Source organism: Pinus tabuliformis, chromosome X (genome assembly GCF_031772625.1).
Source record: "Pinus tabuliformis cultivar Carrire ecotype Pingquan chromosome X, CPIR1, whole genome shotgun sequence".
In the NCBI taxonomy this organism is placed as follows: domain Eukaryota; kingdom Viridiplantae; phylum Streptophyta; class Pinopsida; order Pinales; family Pinaceae; genus Pinus; species Pinus tabuliformis.
Window position 1 is genome coordinate 554,146,654 of NC_142308.1, and position 18,082 is coordinate 554,164,735.

General features: G+C 31.3%; 1 protein-coding gene across 1 annotated transcript; it reads left to right on the top strand.

Annotated features, from left to right (window-relative positions):
* The first annotated feature begins 239 nt into the window (after positions 1-239).
* On the top strand, positions 240-17,856 carry LOC149141200 (L-gulonolactone oxidase 2-like). Its single transcript, XM_089451176.1, has 4 exons — positions 240-366; positions 515-642; positions 12,178-13,180; positions 16,825-17,856. Exons 1-4 carry the CDS (start codon positions 240-242, stop codon positions 17,685-17,687), a joined length of 2,121 nt encoding a protein of 706 aa, XP_089307302.1. The 3' UTR covers positions 17,688-17,856.
* The last annotated feature ends 226 nt before the right edge of the window (positions 17,857-18,082 follow it).

Consider the following 18,082-nt stretch of genomic DNA (forward strand, 5'->3'; position numbering starts at 1 on the left):
CTCCACCTTACAGAAATACACAAAATACCAACGCTGTAGAAATTACCCATGGAGATTGCGGACATGGACATTCAAAATGTTTTGAGTTCCTTTGACTGGCGGCATTTTGAATTACTTTGACTATCGTATAGAGACATGCTCCCTTGAAATCTCTCGAAAGAAACCGCAAACAACCTTCCAGACTTGAAAGAATTAAACAAACAAAGCACCATCATCTCATCCATCCAACCAGAAGAGGGATGGAGATTTTCTTGGCCTCTTTATTGCAGCGATCGAACGACCCATCAGCAACTCTGCCTGGGGACCATTTCCTCTTTGCTCTTCTTGAAAAACTTTTTCGTCTCTGGCTGTCTCTTTTTCCTGGATGTAATTTCTCACCTATCCAACAAGAAGAGGAATCGAGATTGTCTTGGCCGGTTTGGTTCAGCAATTGAACGGCCAGAAATCTTATGCCCCCGGATATTTCCCTCTCTGCTCTTATTTGAGAAATTTTTTTTTTGTTCTATGCTCTCAGTCACAGGCGTTGATTTCATAAACATACCATGCGTGGGATTCAAAACCGAAATACGGCGGAAGAAGCGGACCAGACGTTATTATGGCAGTAAAGCTGTTACACAGGAGGAGGAAGGCCGAGGGACCGAGGTAACGTATATACCTTCAACGGATCTGCACAGATTTCCAAGTTGGTCTAAGGCGGCAGGTTTTAAAACGCATATGGCAGAGGCAGCAAACGTTCCCTTCTCTCCATCAAATGCGCTCGTTGTTTTATTCTTCGCTGTCTTATTCTGGGCTGTCACACTCGGCAGTTACACAAAATATAGGATTTCGTTTCGTTTGTTACCTTTTTTATTCAAAAATTTTACTGATAAGTACACTATAGTTTCTTTTCACCGATTACTTCTCTGCCAATATATCTAGTTTTAATGATCCCAAATCTTAAAATACGTTATGCTCTGCAAATACTTTAATTACTTTTTACTTTCAAAAAAAACTTATCTTCCACGCCAGAAGACTGGTCATAAGAAATGATGGCCCGATTCCTTATGGATGCCAGTGATACACTATTAAACTCACTCCTTCAGAGATCTTCGAACATGAATCATCATGCTTCAACGGCGGCCGCAGATCCAAGTAAAAAAATAATATTTTCATAGGATACAACAACTAATGCGACAGCTTTTGGTGGTGGCAGCGGCTCTGATTCGCTAACAGTCGTGGCAGCTCGTAGGATATAGCAGCGATTCGGACAGCTTTCAGTGGTGGCGGCTGCGGTGGTATGTCGATTCAACAGAGGCATTCTTCTGCCTTCCGCTCTGGACCAAGTAATCATTCACCAAATTAATCCTTCAGAGGACAGAGGCATTGAGGACAGTGATCAAGTCAAAATGACAAAGGCCAGTGCTCAGACCAGTTGCACAAAATTACACAGGCCACACATCATGGCTCTGATACCATGTTAAACACACATGGATAGGAAAACAATAGGAAAGATAAATCAGTGAGTGCATGTTTTTTATTAACATAAGATACACATTTATAGTACAATAGGTGACTCTTGGGATTCAGATCCCAAGGTCTCTTGGACTGCTTTTGTCCATTCGAATTCCACACTAACCCTTTAGGATTAGGTGTCCAACAAGAAGGGTTTGATAGGCGAGTTCATTGAAATATGGTCTTTTCCCCATCAAATAAATTCATGGATCTCTAGAAGCTGGAAATCACTTATAAAAGGGCAAGTAAATCATTATTCATGTGAGTGTGCTTTCTTTGTTTTCATACTCGAACTTAAGGAGGATTGAGATCTAAAATTCCTAGGAAGACCTTACTTCTATGGATCTAGAGGTTTGTATCTAAACAGATGGACTCCTAAGTTTGACCCAGAAGTTGATATTCCTACACTTGTTCCTATTTAGGTTCACCTCCCCCACCTCCCACGTCACAATTGGAAGGATGACACCCTAAAATGTATTCATGACTCCAGAGGAAAATATATTGACAAGGCTAAGCCAAAACCCCCCATTTACTTATGCAATAATATGTGTTGAAGTAGATCTATAGAAAGGATCCCTTAACTAATGAAATCATTTTTTTTATATAATTAGACTTATATTTAGTAGGCGGATTATGAACAACTCCCTTTTAAGTGCATATATTCATGAATGTGGACATTTTTTCAAAAAGTGCCCAAAGAAAACTAAAGAGACTCAAATAACCCCTGCTCAAAAACAAGGATAACAATAAGTAAATAACAAAGGTAATCCAAAATGGCTCTCCCAAGCCTCCACCTCTCTTCCCCCCACTATTTTAAGCCATCCTCTAAAGATTCCTTCAAAAACTAGTCAACCTCCTTCTTCAAGATCCACCATTGAAGCTCCCTTATCTACTATTAATCAATACGAAGCTATGAATGATTTGTCCCTTAATTATATTATATCCATCCTACTCACTTTGTCGCCCATGAAACATTGATTGTGTAACTTTTATCTCTTTTTAAATATATTCCCTCAAACCATAATTTCCCCTCGCCCGAGTGCCGCCACCCCCCCCTCCCCCCCCCTCACCCCCCCCCCCCCCGCCCCCAATGAAACTACAAGAGGAAACTCTCATAAAAATTTGGGATCTTTCCCCATCATGTAAATAACCACCAAATAGAAATATTATCAAACTATTTAAAAAGGATAAATTCAAGAAGAGATATCTCAAAAGAAAGTTGGAAGAAGGGCCACGAGAGATAAACACGAGGAAGTAGATAATTTGAAGAAAGAATTGGGGACTCAAAATTCCATTAGGTAAGTGTGGGGCCCTAGAAAAGGAAAGAGACACAAATCAACTTTTTTGGCAAGCACCATAGGAGTAGATCCTCTCCCATCTCAGTTTTTATGAAAATAATATCTTAGAATTGCAGAGGCATTGGAACTAGAATGAAATAAGATATAATAAATAATTTAACAAAATTTGAAATTCCTATTGTAGTTTTAACTCAAGAAACAAAAACAAGTGTAGAAGAAGCACTAATAGTGGCACAAAAACTATGGAAAAGTAGTAAGGCACTAATAGTGGGATCAAGAGGTGCCTCAAGGGGTTTACTCACCTTATGGGACTCTTATCTTTTAGGAAGTATGTTTTTCTTCTCTTCAAACAATTAGATCATCAATAAGTTTCTTCATTTAGAAACAAGGAAAATGTTTCATAATTTTAATGTTTACTCCCCTATTTTTTATCTAAAAAATATTGGTCTCTTGGATTCTTTGCGAAAGATAAAATATTCTTATAATATTGAGAATTGAACTATTGGGGGGCTTTCAATAAATCATTCCATTCTCCAAAAAGAAAGGATGATCCTATGAGAGAGAAGATGGAGGACACCATGAGTGAATGGGGCCTTGTTGACACTGAATTTTCAAATAGTAAATACATTTGGAGCAATAAAAGGGTCAGGCTTGGGGACATAGCAACAAATTTAGATAGATTTATTGTTCATAGTAATTTCGTTTTATTGTATTTTAAAATCTCCTCTAATATTCGTCCATAAGAAATATCTGATAACAAGCCTAATATCTTATTTCTAGATGTCCATTTCGACTATGGGCCCATACCTTTCAAGTTTATCCCAAATTTGTTACATTATCATGACATTTATAATCTTGTTAAATAAGCTTGGAATATTCAAATGTCGAGGTCTCACTCCTTTTTTTGGAAATCAAAACTTATAGCGATGAAAAATTCTTTCAAAAATTGGGCCAAGAATTTTATGTTCCTTCTCATCAAGAAGAGTGAATTCACAAAATTCCTTGGCATATTTATAAAAGAACTAGAAGAAAGTGATGTAACATAGGAATTTCTCAAAAAAGAAATGGAAATCATTTTTAAAATACATTTGACATATAGAAAGGAGAAGGAATAATGGGAATGAAAATGTAGGAGTCTATGGCTAAAATAAGGGGATTGTGACACCTCCTTCCACAAACAATTCGAATCTAGAAGACAACGAAATAATATTAAAAGCATCGTCATTGAGGATGGGAGGAAGCTAGACAACCTTGAAGAAATCAAAGTAGCAACAAGAACACAATTTGAAAGACTCTATAATGAAGAAGAGGAAGAAAACCCATATCAAGGAAACAAAATGCTTAAAAATATTCTTGCCTCAATCTCTAAAGAAGAGAATGAAGAACTAATTAAATAAATCAAGGAAGATGAAATTATGCAAGCCATATGGTGTATTGAAAAAGATAAGGCTGCTGATCCAGATGGGTTCTCCAATCACTTTTACAGAATTTCCTAGGACATCGTGACGGCAAAACTCAAAAAGATGCTCAACTACTCTCTCCATAATAAAAACATTGGGGGAGGCACACACTCTTATTTTCTGGTCCTCATCCCCAAGTAACAAAACCCCTCTTCTTTTGTCAAATTTTGGCCTAGAGTAACTATGTAAGACTATAAAATCCCAACAAAATTCATTTCATCAAGACTTAAGAAAGTTGTTAGCAAGATAATATCAAATAATGAAGGAAGGAGGATTCATCGGAAAAAAGGTAAATAGTTGACAACGTCATTCTCATTTAGGAAGCTATACACTCAAGAAAAACCAATAAAGAGAAGGGAATGCTAATCAAGATGGACATGGTCAATGATTTTGAGCAAGTTAAGCATGCCTTCCTCTTTATGGTTATGGAGAAGTTCATATTTAGTAGCAAGTTTATCAATTAGATCAAGGCATGCATTTTATTGCCATGGATAGCTCCTCTTCTTAATGGGTTCCCTTTTTCCATCTCTAAAGCTTGCAAATATTTGAGATAAGGTTTCCCACTCTCCCCTCCTTTGTATATTATTATGGTTGAATCCCTGAGAAGAAGACTATAAAAGGAAAGAATTAAGGGAAAAATTCATGATATTGACATTATTTGAGGATTTAGAGAGACTAACTCCTCTCAATTTGTGGATGATACTATCCTCTTGGAAGTAGCTTCCACTATTATAGCTTACAGATTTAAAAGAACCCTTGATTACTTCCACAATGCTTCTAGGGGTAAGATCAACGATATTAAAATCCATATCTATGGTTATATTATATCTTTAGAGCCTCTTATTTAGATTTCAATAATTATAAGATTCCCAAGTGTAGAGAAATGGTCATAATTCAGGTACTTGGGAATGCCTATTTCATTTCATAATCCTTCCTACCAAATATGGAATCATAGCTTGGAAAAATGGGAAAAAGAATATAGCAATGGGGAGCAAGATAATTGAATCTCGCTAGAAAAATACACTCATAAAGTCTATTGTTTCATCCTCTCCTATATCAATGTTTAGTTGTTCTTGCTCCTAAATATGACATGGAATGATTTTTAAGGAAACTAAGAAAATTTTGTTGGGAAGGGGGAACAATTGAGAAAAACCTCCATTTCAAATGGTATATAATTCAAGCTCCTCAAGATAGGAAAGCAATTTATACTAGGGATCCTACATTTATAAATATGGCCATGGGTGCGAAATGTTTGTGGAGATTGGTCACAAGCCCCTTGAATTGGTGGAAAAAAAACATTTTTAGGAAATATTTCAGATTGAACAAGCCTCACTTTGAACAGAAAGGATGTACAATATGGAAGCTCCTAAAAAGGACTACAAATCTTGTTCAACCCAAATTTTCTTGGGTCACTAGAAATTGACATGCAATTAAATTATGGGTTGATGGAGTTCTTTGTCTTCCCCCAATGGAATAAATCAAAGAACTAACCCCTCTCATGAACAATGTCCATTTATCAAAATCTACTAAATTAGTTGATATTTAGAATGGTTTAATGACAATTCTTGGAAAGGATGGAAAAATTTATAGTATGTTGATATCTCTCAGGATCGGATTAAACACCTTTTCAAGCATATTGTAGGCCATTCCCCTTTCCACAAACATCTTCCAAATGAGAATGAATGGGGGAATAAATAATATTTGATAGAAGTTGCAATTCTTCTCTTCTTGTGGATTCCTCAATTCCTCTTAAAGGAATTTTTTTGAATAAAAAATTTCTTAAGGGGGGGGAGGGGGTTCTATTGTTGAATCATTGATTCATTATCTTTTTGGATTAGAATATGTCATTTTATACTTCCCCATGCATTCCTGAATGGAATTGGCTTATACTTCTCTCTTCCTAGGAGAACGCTCCCCTTCAAAAGCTATAATTCTCTCCATTATTTCACAAGGTGAGATAATTTTTGTTCATCCCCCCGTCTATCTATATTACTATATAAACCATACCCTTGTCTTTGGTTTCAACATGACATCATTGGTGAATATGAATTTGCAAGGGGTGCTTTGATGTGGCTTCTCAACTAGCGAGGGTTTTTTCTTTTGTTTTGGTGCTCACTCTTTTTAAGTTCCCTGTCTCTTCTTTATTTAAGATCCCCTCTAATACTCTATTTTTCATTTCTGTATTTTTGTTTTGAGTAGCAAAGAGGTTTCATCTCATCCTCCCTTTCTATCTCATCATTTTACCCCAAATTAATCCTTGGCATTTTTCTAACCTTTATTCTCTTGTCTGCATTATTCCTTGCCTTTTACTTAATATTTCCCCACTTTATCCTTCTAGATTCGTCCTCTCATACTTGGTTCATTCTTTCCTTTCCCTAAGATTTGTGATTTGATCCCTATCATCTTATTCCATTTGAATTCCCCCCTACTCTCACCTATGGAGCTTATCATCACTCCTGTCCCTTTTTGTAATTCTCTTGCAGGCAATGTTTCTCACAAGTTCGAAGGTGAGGACTCAAAGAAAAGAGAGGAGGATAGTAGTCATCATCCAAAAACTCAACATTCATCCTTTTATATAGGCTTAGCTTCAACACTCTATTAGCTCGTGGGTCTAAATTTTTCATTCTAAAAAAAATGAACAATAAGTTGAAGAGGAATTTGACCCCTCTACTTCATTAGATTGTCAATCCCTGTCCTTTGTTAGTTGGCTGTCATATTCCAATGGAGGAACCCTTGATCAACTAAAATCAAGTCAAAATCAGGAAGGGCTAGCCCAAGAACAAGACAATAAACCATCAAGTGGTGGAAGTGGAGCTTCACTTGTAGCATAACTTCTCATAGATATTTTACAAAATCAAGGCTTGGCAAGGCTTATACATACAAATTTATAAGTGTAAAGTTGTAGCAAAACTAAAGCCTTTGATTCTTTATTTTACATAAGAGAAGCTTCTATATTTAGATTTTTTGTGACTCAAGGTCTTATATTCCAAATATATTTTCTTCTTAATAGCTTTCTTATATAATACAGATGATACATGTCCATGTTAAAAAAGATATTTGAAATCCTTAGAGCTCAAGAAGAAGTGGAAGAGGAGAATACAAACTCTCATCCACATCCATGAATTAATTTCATAAGAAAACATATAATTAAACTCCACTCAATACAAAAGAGTCTCCCTCCAGTGTTTTGTCACCCTCTCGTCAGAAAGTTCTAGAAATATTGAGGAATCAAAAAAAAAAAAAACATAGTTACGGATGAAATGGAAACTATTTCAAAACGGCTACTCGAGCCCAAAAACCCAAAAAAAAAAATGAAAAAACAACCTAAAAGTGAAAAATGTTTATTCCAGAACGATGCTTTTTTAGGGTAAATTTTCAACGTGTTTTTTAAATGGAAGTAAAAACCTTTCTTTTTTTTAAATGGATGAAAAAAACACCCTTAAAACAAAATTGTTTATTCTAAAATAACAAAAAAAAAATCAAGTTTTGACATTTTTTAGCAATGGAGTTAAAGAGAAAATATCTGGACTTTGAAAAACTGTAAAATTCCAACAATTTTCGGACATGATGTTAAAGATAAAATATCATGTCTGATAATTCCAACTATTTCCATCCATGTTGTTAAAGATAAAATATCTTGACTCTAAAACACCTTGAAATTGTAATTGTTTTTGACCATAGCATTAAAGATAAAATATCATGACTTAGAAAAACATTAAAATCTTGACAATTTTTCAACCATGCAATTAAAACCAAAGATTATGACTACAAAAAAATCTCAAGTTTTCAAAATATTTCAAGCATGATATTATGGAAAAAATTTATGACTAAAAAAACTTTAAAAATGAACACCTGAATGAAAGAGTTATTATACCAATAGTTTTTTTTTAAATGTTAAATGTATAGCGATTTTAAAATCTTAACCTAAGACAACTTGAGACATTGCAAAAAAAAATAATTAAAAATCAACTATCAAATTGACACGCAGTGTAGGTGAGCTCAACCCATTGTAATGAAAACTTAAAGACCAACCATGAAATTAACCCCATATATATATATATATATATGAACGATACATAAGAAAAAAAAAATTCAAATATTGAAAAAAAAAAACACAAAAATACAAAAGAAAACAAAAATTCAAATATCGAAAAAAAATAATAACAAGTAATAAAACATATTAAAAACATGACAAAAAAATCAAATATAAAAAAATATATAGTAAATATATAGTAATGACAAAAAAAACTATAAAATGTAAAAAAAAATAACCATACCATGTAAAAAAAATATAAAAAAATACAATAATAAAATACAACATTAAAAAAATTAAAAACTTAAAGAAAAACAAAAAAAAACTATAAAAATGTAAAAAAAACATAAAACATAAAACATGACAAAAAAAAAAACATGTTAGTAAAAAAAAAAAAAAACATAAAAATAAAAAAGCATGACAAAAAAAAATATAAAACATGTTAGTAATAAAACATAAAAATGAAAATAAAAAAAACACAAAAAAAAAACCAAATACAAAAAATATATATATAAAAAAAAGGGGAAAAAACAAAAAAACAAAAAACCTATAAAAATGTAGAAAAAAACCAAAATTAACTCGTAAAAACAAAAAATTTGAATAAAAAATTAAAGAAAAAAAATTTAAATAAATAAATAAATAAAAAGATATCAAAAAATAAATAAAAAGTCAAATTTTTTCCAAAAAAAACATATAATTTAAAGAAAAACAAATTGAACCAAAAAAAAACATTTTTTTAAGAGAAAAAAAAATAAAAAATAAAAAATAAAAAAAAAATATATATATATATATATATATATATATATATAATAAATAATAAATAATAAATAAATAAGAAAAACCTCATTAGGAAAAAAAATAATAATAATAATTACCTAAAAAAATTAGAAAAAGAATTAATCAAAATTAAAAATTAAAATATATTTAAATTAAGTAATTTAAATGAAAGATAAATTTAAGAATTATTTTTTTAAAATAAAATTATAAAAATAAAGAAATAACGAAGAAAATATATATATATATATATATATATATATATATATATATATATATATATATATATATATATATATATATAAAAAATAAAACATTAGAAAAATTCAAAACAATTAAATTATAAAAAGTAAAAAATAAAAAATTCAAAACATATTTCAAAAACAAATTCAAAACAAATTAAAAAATAAAAATAAAGATAAATCAAAACAAATTAAAAAATTAAATTAAATTAAAATTAAAAAATAAATAAAAATAAAAAACAATTAAAAACATAAAATTAAAAAAGAAATAATTAAAAAACAATTAACAAAAAAAAATCAATTAAAAAAAAAAATAAAAAAACAATTAACAAAAACAAAATAAAATAAAAAACAAATAAAAAAATGCAAAGACCGCTCCCTCACCCGTCCCCTCCACTCTCTCCTTCCCCCTTGGCGCTCCCTCACCCCCCTCGCCTCATCTCCTCCCTCCTCTCTCCCTGACCCCTTGGCCCTCTACCCCGACTCCTCCCCCGTCCCCTCTCCCTTCTCCCGTCCCTGACCCCCCTCTCCCCTCCCTCGACACCTGCTCAACGCCCTCCCCTCCCTGCCCATTCCCCCAGCCTACGGCCTCTTGGCCATTGGTTGGGGGCCGGACAGGCAAGGGTGAGGGGAGAGGGGGCGAGGCCTGAGGTTGGGGAGGGGAGGGGGGTGAGGGAGGTGGGGCGGAAGGGTCGGGGGAGGCGAGGGAGGTGAGGGAGGGACGAGGGGTCAAGCGAGGGGAGAGGGGAGTGGTCTTTGTGTTTTTATAATTGTGTTTTGTTTAATTTTATTTTTTTATATGCTTTTTTTTTCTTAATTGTTTCTTTTTTAATTTTATTTTTTTTCTTTATTTTTTCTATATTAATTTAATTTAAAATTTTAATTTGTTTTGATTTTTTTTATTTTATTTTTTTAAATTTGTTTTGAATTTTTTTTAATATATTTTGAATTTTTTTTTTATAATTTAATTTTTTTTTAATTCTTTTGATTTTTTTAATGTTTTTTCTTCCATTTTGTTTTTAAATTTTAATTTTTTTTTTGTTATTTTATTTTATGTTATTTCTTTATTTTTATAATATATATATATATATATATTCGTAAATTTTTATTTTATTTTATCTTTTATTTTTAATTTTGTTTATCTAAATTATTTAATTTAAATATGTTTTTATTTTTATTTTTAATTAATTCTTTTTCTAATTTTAATTTAATTTTTTTGGTAAATATTTTTAAGTTTTTTTTTTTAATGAGGTTTTTCTTTAAAAAAAAAAATTAACTTTAAAACAATGTTTTTAGATTTTTTTGTGGTTCAATTTGTTTTTATTTAAATTATATATATATATATATATATATATAGTGAGCTCGGGAGGCTTCTCTCCAAACTTTTTGAGTATAGGAATAAAATCTTAAGTCAAAATAAATAATTTGTTTCTTTAGGTCTGATAGACCAATGTTAGATGTTAGCGCACGTTAACCACCACCATCATCATCATATATTTTAAATTTTCATGCTGTAATTGACTTTTTCTTATAAGAATTTTTAAATTTTAAAAATAGTACCAACTTGCCTTAAATTATAGTTTTACCTTAGTTTATCCGCAAATTAAATTAATTTACCGTCAATTTTACACTCAGAATTGATAGGTGATGCATGTAGAGTTAGAATAGAAATAGACAAATTTATATAAAGTTCTTGAATATGAAATGTTATAAAACATTGACCAAATACAGGAACAAACATAACCAAAATCAGAATTGATAGGTGATGCATGTAGAGTTAGCATAGAAATAGACAAATTTATATAACTTTTCCTGTCAAGATAATTTACCTTAAGAAACTCCGATTGTTCCAGCTAATACCAAGCGCCTTTCTCTTCTTACCCAAGCAATTCCAACTGTTCCAGCGAATACGAGGTGTCGATATGTATCTCTTGGCAAGCGAACCTGGTGTATAGGTGAGTCTTGTTTTTTTATATAATTTTTCCTATCAAGCTAATTTACTAGCCCGCACAACAATAAAAAGGGAAAAAACTATCGTTGTTAAACTATTGTCTGAAAATACTGTTGTTGCTAAACTATTCCATTGTTCCTCCAGACTCCACTCTTCTCTAGCGGCCACCAGAAAACATTGAAGCAATTCTGACGCTTCCAGCCCAAAGAGAAAATATTTTCTGCTGACTCTAAATAATGCAAAGCAAACATTTCATACTAACGAAGTAATGCTAGCATTACTATCAAATAGGATTGATGTGAGCCTTTTTCAACTTTGAAAATCACTGAAGAATATAAGTTGTGCCTCGGGAAGAGGCCAATAAGATGAAAAAGAATTCTATTGGTCAAAAGAACTATTATATCTTCCTGATAAATTTAAGCAAAATGTTTTACAAAATATCAGTGTAAAATTGACGGTAAATTAATTTAATTTGCGGATAAACTAAGCTAAAGCTATAATTCGATTACTATAATCCATGCAAGGTAAATTAATTAATTTGCATGCTGTAATTGCCTTTTTCTTATAAGAGTTTTTAAATTTTAAAAGTAGTACCAACTTGCCTTAAATTTCGAACCACGATCGATAAGATATAACAATTTGAAAATTTAATAATATATGGATAACGTGGTACTTGAATTTCATGAAATTTTGTTTAAAAGTAGTACAACTTGCCTTAAATTTCGAACCACGATCGATAAGATATAACAATTTTAAGATTTAATATTATTTGGATAACGTGGTACTTGGATTTCATGAAATTTTGTTTAAAAGTAATACCAACTTGCCTTAAATTTCGAACCACGATCGATAAGATATAACAATTTTAAGATATTCTAACACGTAAACTATGAGTATATCAATCAATCTGTTTGTGTATATATATCAGGGACATATATATATATATGGTGCACCCGTGTTATATGCTCTTCTGAGGTTGAGCATCATGGAAATATTTGGACTAGGGTTCATAATTCTGAGCACAGGGCTGTTAACTTTCTTTGTCGATATTAATTTGGCGTGTGTGCCACCTCCATCGGTGGAATGTGATTCCAATTCCACTTCGGGATGTCAGATTTCCAATTATCAGGGAATCTGGGACGACTTGAGCGTTTGCAAGGCTGGCAGTGCAATGTTTCCCAAGAAAGAAACAGAGCTCATTCATGCTGTTGCACATGCAGTTAAGAGGGGAAAAAAGATAAAAGTTGTGAGCAGTTTTTCCCACAGCTTGCCAAGGCTGGCGTGTGTGGATGGTGAAGAAGGGGTGATCATAAGCACCAGGGACTATGATTCCACAATCCAGTTTGATAAGATGGCCATGACAGTTTCTGTGGACGCAGGCGTGATGATGAGAAATGTGATCGATGCAGCTGCAGAAGAAGGTTTAGCTTTGCCAGCCATGATATACTGGGATGGAGTCACTGCAGGTGGTGTCATCAGCACTGGAGCTCATGGGAGTGGAATTATAGGAAGAGGAAGTGCAGTTCATGAGTATGTTGTGGGTTTGAAGATTGTAGTCCCTGCTCCTGCTACACAAGGTTATGCAAAGGTTATAACCATTACAGAAGAAGAAGATAAGGATAAATTCAGAGGCGCTGTATTGTCACTTGGGTTGGTGGGAGCAATCTCGCAAGTAACATTTAGGTTGGAGCCCATGTTCAAGCGTTCTGTGTCTATGAGTTTGGTGGATGACTATGGATTTGAAAATATGATACGAGATTTTGTGAGAAAGCATGAGTTTGGAGACGCATGGTGGTACCCTGCACATCACAAGGTGCTTTTCATGGAGGTGGATCGCGTGCCTGCGAGCGTTGGTGGAGATGGTGTGAACAAAATGTCACAGGTTGGCCAGCCCACAACGGTAGCAGATGCCCAGCTGCTTGGAACAACTTGTGAGTATTGAGATGGGTTAACTTTTCTTTGTCATGCAATTTATTTTAGAATTAGAAATATTGAGATGGGTTAACTTTTCTTTGTCATGCAATTTTTCATTTTGATTGGGAATCATATAAGATTTGAAATTTATTTATTTATTTTTTATTCAGTGAGACTTTCATTTGGACAATCATTATCAATTAAACTACCTAATACAGACCAACACTTTACCCATTTTATATCTATATATATATATATATATTATTTATCTTATAATATAAAATGATATTATAATTTTATTTGAATGTAAACTTAAAATATTGGAAAACTTAATAAATTATTTGATTATAGATCGGGGTGGGTTGAGACTTTTTATTTTAGGGAAGGTTCCAATTATTGGAAAGACTAATTAAAAAATAATTTTTAGTTTTATAATTTTTATAATAAAACAAAATTTAAAATATAAATAAATAAATTTTCCTGTTGTAGGTAACATTTTGACTAAAGATTGCATGAATGGAATATGGTAGATGAAGATAACGTGAATATAATTTCATAATCTCCGTTTCCAATTTGCTCTTTTGAGTTTATACTCTCCATTTAGATGAATTCGTAAGGGTCAGACTTTTAACTTTCACTTAGTTTAATTTATTTATGGTTTTTTTATATAGTTTAATATTTCTTCAAAGGTCTTACGTAATTTTGTTTAATTTATTTTTAGTATTTTTTAAATAATTTATGGAGTTTTTGTTTAGATAATAATAAAATTAAAACGTTGTTATTTTTCTCATTTTGAATTTAAATTTTTAAGTTTATATGATGGTGATATTTTTAAATTGTAATTTTACTGAGTGAAAAAGAAAAGGTCAAAAAAGTATTTTAAAATATAAAAAAAATGTGATTGGATCAATAATATGTTTCTAAATTTAAAATGAAAAAATAAATAAATATAAAAACAGTTGAACTAACTTTTCATTCTCAAACATATATATTGTTTTATTAATTTGATTGTTAAATTAAATATTATTAATAATATTTATATTAATTAAATTATATGCAAGAATTAGTATATTCAAAAATTTCATTTTGATTATTTAAAATTTTAATTTCTGTTTTTTTAGAAGTTTTAGAAATAGAGAAGAACTCTATTAATTTTAATAGAGAGGATGGATATTGGCTTAGCCAATCTTACAAGCCAGTCATCTACCATTTTTCCAACTGATAATTTAAACTTTATCTTCCTATTAAGTTATTCAATTATCAATCAAATAATTATTTCATCACTATATATATATATATATATATATATATATATATAGATATATATATATTGAAAATAATAATATATATATATATATATATTATTTTCATTTTTTTTCTCATTTATCAATTTGATAATTTCTTATTTTATTTATTTATTTACATTTAATTCTCATCCCAATCTTATTTTATCACTATTTCAATTTTTAGTTTATTAAAAAAAGTTAATTCTTTTCTTTTTAACAAATAATTTCTAATTCAAACATTTAATTAATTTTTTATTTTGATTTATATTATTTTAATTATGTCAAATTTTATCACTAAAACTTATTTTGAATTATTGAATTATTAATTCTAAGTTTGAGCTAATCTCATATGTGTGACTACCATTATTTATTATTCTTTTGAATATTATTAATTATTGTTTTCAGTTAATTATTATTTTTAAATCATTCTCAATGTTCCGAATTCTTATTTTTCAGTCATTCTCAATGTTCCAATTCTAAATTAATTGTTTAATAATTTTATACCTTAATTATTCAATTTTTAATAGATTTGGTCAAATTTTTATTATTATTTCTGAACAATTGTATTTAACTTTGACCCTTATCTCAACGTATACTAGTTCTTTTCTCCTATAAAAAAGTTTTTCTACTCTCATTTACTCATGAAGCTCTCACGAACCTCTTCGTCCTTGTCCCTAATTATGGATGGAGTAACCTAAACATGGCATAAATTAAAAATCCATTACATCATTTAAATATATATTTTTCTAGAAATTAATATATGTCATTTTATTATGTTAAGAAGAATTTTATAATGAAATATGGGAGAGATTAGTTATATAAAATTTCATTTAAAAATAATAAAATAATATTTACATTAATAAATTAAAAATAATAATAACAAATTAAAAATTGTAATTTTTTTAATCTTTAATCTAAATTTGATATATAACATTGAAAAAAATATTAAAATAAAAATAATTACATATATGTATAAAGGAAAAAATATTAATAACAAAATATAGTGTGTATGCTTGGCTCACTGAGTGACTATCTTCCTCAGATGTACGAAACAGATTAACAACTCAAGACCCAAAAGCATCTAATAGGGGTAATTTCAAGCGGAATATTTTTTTTTTGAACGATAGATGTGAGTCAACCTGATAGTAACTACTCAAGACCCAAAAGCATCTAATAGGGGTAATTCCAAGGGGAATAATTTTTTTTGAACAATAGTTGTGAGTCAACTTGATAGCAACTACTGAACTATGAAGAAAGTCGAACCAATGATTAACAACAACTAGCAAAAATATAAAAAAACTTCACATTTGGCTCCAAACCACATGAACTAGCCCTTGGGGCTATAAAATAATTCAATGTATTCATTCATCCATCCATATATAGAGGGAGACACAGAGAAAAAATTGTGGACATATGTTTTTAATTTCCAAATGTGAGGGGACAAGTATTAAAATTTTAATGTGTAAATCAAAAATAAATATTTCAATATCAACTACATATACATATTATATAAAACAAGTCAAAATAAGAATTTTCTTATAGTTAAAACATTTTATCACTGTGTTGTTAAAAATCAGCATATCTTCATCTAATTCTAGATCTACCAAGCATTGAGAGGATTAAAATCTCTAGAGGTGCAAACATTTTCTGAAGTTCTACACTTAAAAAGATATTTACATCTTAAGATATCTAATCCTTGTGCAAATATTTTCTTAAGTTCATATATTTATGAGCGAATTGTTAATTGACTATATCTATAAAGTGAATAAACCACTAAGCTTTGATTTTGTTAAGAGGTGAATCTAAAGAGGGACACTTGCTTATTTATGGATACTAATTGTGATTTTTGAAATATAATTAATATTTTTAAATTAAGGATATGTATGTTTAAAATGATCTTAATTTGAGTTTGAGGTATATTCTAAAACTGTTTTTTCTAACTTAAGGAAACAAGTTAATGGCCCAAGATCTAGAGGCATGTGGCAGGAGTGAAAGCTTGTCCCCTTATGGACCACCAACAGGTTATTCCAAGTGGAGTGATTTTCTTTAAAAAAAAGATGAATCTGCCTACATTCGCTGATAGCAGCCAAGATAGCTGTCCCACTACTGGTTTGACAACTAAATTGTGATAAATTTTCCCATCCTGTAAAAAAAACAAAAATATTAGTTTAAATTCTAGAAAAATAAAAATAAAAATAAAGTAAAGATAATTTCCCCCACTGACATTTAAAGTAGAATATATGTGTGTTTTTTTTTATAAACGTTAGTAAACAAATTACTGAGTCAAAATAAGCCTCTTATCTTTTTCAATGGAATTCTGAGGTTTCCCTTATATTCTATATGATTAGGCATTTAACAGTCTGTATATGTTGCAGTGGTAACAATTGACGCAACCCACGACTCCGAGCAGCTATGCAATCTGACTAAAAGTACCATGGACGCCAGAGCCCCGTCAGGCGCGGGATTCTTGAACGACATTGTGAAAGGGTTCACGGGGTATCCAGTAATAGGATTTAATAACCTTATGCAAACAACCGGAGGATGCCAGGATTACTCTCACAAACAAGAGCCTGATCCCAATGTATGCAAGCCCAACACCATTCTGGATACAAATCAATCAATTTGTTCGTGGGATCGTCGAGTGGGAGGGGTGAAAGGCTATGACTTGGAGATCTACGTTCCCCTGCGCAGGATCAGAGAGGCAATTATTGATATCAAGAGAATCCGCGATTTGAATCCAGAGGCCTTGTGCGAGCTCGAGGTTGTGGAGGGAATCAGTATGCGCACTGTCAAAAAATCAAAAGCATATTTGGGGCATTCCGAGGATGTAATTACTTTTGAATTCGAGTATTTGAGACCTCGGGACGCTGAAACGCCAAAATGGAATTCGGATGTTTTTGAGGAGATTCAGCAAATGTTGGTGGAGAAGTATGGGGGCACACTCCACTGGGGAAAGTCAGGGGGGTACCTGTTTCAGGGAATCAGCAAGAGGGCTGTGAATTTGAAGAAATTCCTGAAAGTGAAGCAGGAACTGGATGCAGATGGCTTGTTTTCTAACGACTGGACTGACGGATTGCTTGGTATTGATGGAAAAGGAGTTGAAATTTTCAGAGACGGTTGTGCAGTGGAGAAACTGTGTAAATGCAGAGAGGATAAGCACTGTGCGCCCCATAAAGGATACTTCTGCAGGCCTGGAAGAATATGGAAGGAAGCTCGTGTTTGCAGACAGGACCACTGATGGCATCACGATTCACGACCTTGAGTTGATGATTGGACTCTTCCTAATAATGACATGTTGGAGGTTCATGTTCCAACTCCAGCTCAGAGTATTCATTTCATTTAATCCCTGAAGTTGATTTGTTTGATTACACCTCTCTGTCAAGTATGGTCAAGCCAGATTTGTTTGATTACACCTCTCTGTCAGCCTGGTCAAGCCAGGCAGTAGTGTAATTTATAGCTTCATATTCATTGGAATTTTTTTTAAATTATATAAAATATTGAATCAATCAATAAATATTTTTTTTTTTTAATTATTTAATAAATTTTATGTAAATTTGTAATTTTATTTTTATGTAAATTTGTAATTTTATTTTTATGTAAATTTGTATTTTTATTTGATTAATTTTTTTATTA